This window comes from Calidris pugnax, unplaced genomic scaffold (assembly GCF_001431845.1).
Source record: "Calidris pugnax isolate Ruff unplaced genomic scaffold, ASM143184v1 scaffold778, whole genome shotgun sequence".
Lineage (NCBI taxonomy): Eukaryota > Metazoa > Chordata > Aves > Charadriiformes > Scolopacidae > Calidris > Calidris pugnax.
Genome location: NW_015091583.1, coordinates 26,906 through 30,957, shown reverse-complemented (window position 1 = coordinate 30,957; position 4,052 = coordinate 26,906). Strand labels below are relative to the sequence as shown.

Genomic DNA, 4,052 nt, shown 5'->3' with positions numbered 1-4,052 from the left:
CCGCCGCGGCCTCCGTGAGGAGAGCCCGCTCCACCTCCGGCGGTTCCCCGGCCTGCCCCGCGGTTGGCGGGTTTGGGGCGGCGGGGCCGGGGCGGGGGGGGGCGGCGTTCGAAGCCACGGCGGCCCCCGCTCCCCATCATCATCCTCATCTTCATCTTCATCGTTATCATCCTCGTCCCCCCCGCCGCTGCTGCCGCCGCTGCTGCTCCTCCTGGCGCTGCCCGGCGGCGGGGGCGCGGTACCGGCGGCGGCGGGAGGGGACAGCGTGATCCTGGGGATGCGGCTGGAAGAGAGCACCAAACCGGGAGCGGGGGGTTCGGTGCCCACCCGGGGGCCCATCTGGGTGACGGAAGGCAGCGAGGTGTTGTTGCGCCTCTACGGGTTGGGGTTGGGGCCCCGTACGGCCGAACGGGTGGCTTTCGCCGAGCTCCGGCCGGTGGCCACCACCGACGACAACCTCAACGCCTCCTCGGTGGCCAACGGCACCTGCCCCGAACGTTCTCAGGATCTCCTGGTTCAACCCGGCCCCGCCGAGGCCCGCGACACCTCAGCGTTGTTGAGGGTGAGGGTCCAACCTCTACGGAAAGACGAACAAACCAAGACCTACGTCCTCTGCACCCAACGGAGACCCGGCCAACCTTGGGTCCTCCACACCGGGGCCGACGGGAGGATCGTGGTCTTGGAGGAGAAGAAGTCTCTCCTGCCCCTCTGGCTCCAGGTGATCCTCATCGTCGGGTTGTTGGTCCTCTCGGGGATGTTCAGCGGGCTCAACTTGGGCTTGATGGCCTTGGACCCCATGGAGTTGCGCATCGTGCAGAACTGCGGCACCGAGAAGGAGAAACGTTACGCCCGTAAGATCGAGCCCATCCGTCGGAAGGGGAATTACCTCCTCTGTTCCCTCCTGCTGGGCAACGTCTTGGTCAACACCACCCTCACCATCCTCCTGGACGATCTCATCGGCTCCGGCATCGGGGCGGTGGTGGCTTCCACCATCGGCATCGTCATCTTCGGGGAGATCGTGCCCCAAGCATTGTGTTCCCGCCACGGCTTGGCCGTAGGGGCCAACACCATCGTGGTCACCAAGTTCTTCATGTTGGTGACGTTCCCCCTCTCCTACCCCATCAGCAAGCTCCTGGACTGGATCCTGGGCCAGGAGATCGGCACCGTCTACAACCGGGAGAAGCTGGTGGAGATGTTGAAGGTGACGGAACCCTACAACGACCTGGTGAGGGAAGAGCTCAACATGATCCAGGGGGCCTTGGAGCTGCGCACCAAGACGGTGGAGGACGTGATGACCCCCTTGCAGAACTGCTTCATGATCAACAGCGACGCCATCCTGGACTTCAACACCATGTCAGAGATCATGGAGAGCGGCTACACCCGCATCCCCGTCTACGAGGATGAGCGCTCCAACATCATGGACATCCTCTATGTCAAGGACCTGGCCTTCGTCGACCCCGACGACTGCACCCCCCTCAAGACCATCACCAAGTTCTACAACCACCCCGTCCACGTCGTCTTCCACGACACCAAGCTGGACGCCATGCTGGAGGAGTTCAAAAAAGGTGAGGGGGGGGTCGGGGGTGGGTGTTTTCTGCCCCTCGGAGGGGGCTGGAAGCAAAAATATGGGGAGTTTTACCTTCTGGGGTTGGAGTTGACTTCACTTGGGGCTTCCTGGGGTCTACCAGGATTTGGGGGAGAGGGGTCACGATGAGGAGGGGAGGTGGAACTGGGGGGGGGCAGCTCCTTGGTGCCCCCCAACCCCTCGGGCGTCGGGGGTTTGGTGCGTAACGGGGTTGGGCCGGGGAGGGAAACCCTGGGCTTCACCGGTGGTGGAGATGGTGGTGACGGTGGTGACGGAGCAACCAAGCCCCGGGGGAAACACTTTGGGAGTGTTTACTTTCCTCTTTCTTTTCTTTTTTTTTTTATTTTTAATTACTGGCCCCGGAGGCTCTTGAATAAGCTGCTGGGAGACCTTGTGGCTCCCTCTTCCTGGGCCTCTTGGGTGCTCCTGGGGCACCAAAAACCCAGGGGGAGAAGGAGGAGGAGGACCAGGAAGGGCCACCTTAGCTCCCAAGAAGGATTTCCCCCCCAGGAAAAGGATTTCCCCCCCAGAAAAAGGATTTCCCCCCCCGTGTTGTCCCCACTCAGGGGACCCCCCAGAGCAGGAGACCCTCCTGCCCTCCCCACAGCTCCTACTGGTGTGGGACTGGTCACCAGTGTCCAGGAGGGGATGAAATGAAGCTCCTGGGTGATTCCAGGCCATCCCAGCTCCGTGCCTGACCCCACGTTCTCCTCCAGCCCCCCCTGGGCCCCCCCGGGCCGAGGCGTCACCAGAAACGGGGCAATTTGCCGCCGTTTCAGAGCGTGGGTTTGGTTTTTTGGGGTGTTTATTTCTTTTTTGGCTGAGATTGTGGAGATTTAATAACTCCTCCTCGCCCTGAGCTTGGTTTGGGAGCTGGTGGGTCCGAGCTTGGCTGATTTTTTGGGGGGGGGGATGGGGGGGTAGGTGGGACACGGTGGCTCTGCTCCCCTAAAATCTCACCCCATCTTTCTTCTGGTTCCCCCCCCCCCCCCCCGCCCCGAGGAGGGGGCTGGCGGTTACGATGCCGAGGAGGGGGATGGCAGCGTTTTGGGGGCTGCCCTCCCCAGTGGGCACCCCAAAAACCCTCCTGGGGGCAAAGAGCATCTCCCCCCGCTTTGAGAATGCCCCCGGCCCTCCCGTTGGACCCCCCCCAGCCCCAAAAAAAACCCCAAAACCCCCTTGATTCCGGAGCGGAGCGGCCGGAACTAGAGTTATCCCGGCTGCTGGCACCGGCTTTTCCCTCCCAGGAATCCTTATTAAAGGATTTAAAACACGCTGGTTCCGGTTACAAAGCCTCCCGTGGCCTGTCGGGGGGTTATTTTAATTTTTTCATCATGGGGGGGAGGAATTTGGGGGGCTGTTTTTTGTGGTTCCTCCCTTGGGAGGAGGCTGCAGCACCCCCCTGCTTGGGGGGAGACGTGGGGTGGAAGGAGGAGATGAAAAAAAAGGATAAAGAAGTGGGGGGGGGGGAAGGGAAAATCAAGCTTTTGATCGTCTGGGGGGTGTTGGGTGTGGGGGGGGGGGGGGGGGGGGGGGTAGGTGGGACACGGTGGCTCTGCTCCCCTAAAATCTCACCCCGGGGAGCAGACCCCCCCCACCCCCGAGGAGGGGGCTGGCGGTTACGACGCCGAGGAGGGGGATGGCAGCGTTTTGGGGGCTGCCCTCCCCAGTGGGCACCCCAAAACCCCTCCTGGGGGCAAAGAGCATCTCCCCCCGCTTTGAGAATGCACCTGGCCGTCCCGTTGGACCCCCCCCAGCCCCAAAAAAAACCCCAAAACCCCCTTGATTCCGGAGCGGAGCGGCCGGAACTAGAGTTATCCCGGCTGCTGGCACCGGCTTTTCCCTCCCAGGAATCCTTATTAAAGGATTTAAAACACGCTGGTTCCGGTTACAAAGCCTCCCGTGGCCTGTCGGGGGGTTATTTTAATTTTTTCATCATGGGGGGGAGGAATTTGGGGGGCTGTTTTTTGTGGTTCCTCCCTTGGGAGGAGGCTGCAGCACCCCCCTGCTTGGGGGGAGACGTGGGGTGGAAGGAGGAGATGAAAAAAAAGGATAAAGAAGTGGGGGGGGGGGAAGGGAAAATCAAGCTTTTGATCGTCCTAATCGCAGGGCTTGGCAGAGGGACCTCTCCCCCCACCTCAAAACCTCCCCCCCAGGTGCCACCAAGGTGTCCCTGGGGGGGTGACAGCTCCCGGAGTGACACCCCGGGCTCAGCACGGCGCCTTTTTCCCCTTTTTCCCATTATTTCTCCTTTTTCCTCACTCTAACATCAAGCCTTGAGTGGGGAACCTCCCCCCTCCCCACATGAGGGACTGGGGGTGTTGCTCTCCCTCCCCAAGGGGGGGTCCATGGGGGGGTGGGGGGTGACACCGTGGCTCGGGGCTCCCCCCACCCCGTGTTTTGTGTTTGCTCCCCATCCTGACTCATCCTCACCGTGGTGGGGGGGGGGGGGGAAAAAGGGGTCTTC

At 62.0% G+C, this 4,052-nt stretch overlaps 1 protein-coding gene across 2 annotated transcripts in view; it reads left to right on the top strand.

The window, feature by feature from the left end:
• The first annotated feature begins 119 nt into the window (after nt 1-119).
• CNNM4 (cyclin and CBS domain divalent metal cation transport mediator 4) overlaps nt 120-4,052 on the top strand; it is a 10,613-nt gene continuing 6,680 nt past the window's right edge. For both annotated transcript variants that reach the window (XM_014961797.1, XM_014961796.1), the window contains exon 1: nt 120-1,565. In XM_014961797.1, the coding sequence (XP_014817283.1) occupies nt 278-1,565 (1,288 nt within the window). In that variant the 5' untranslated portion in view covers nt 120-277. The remainder of the gene's footprint in view (nt 1,566-4,052) is intronic.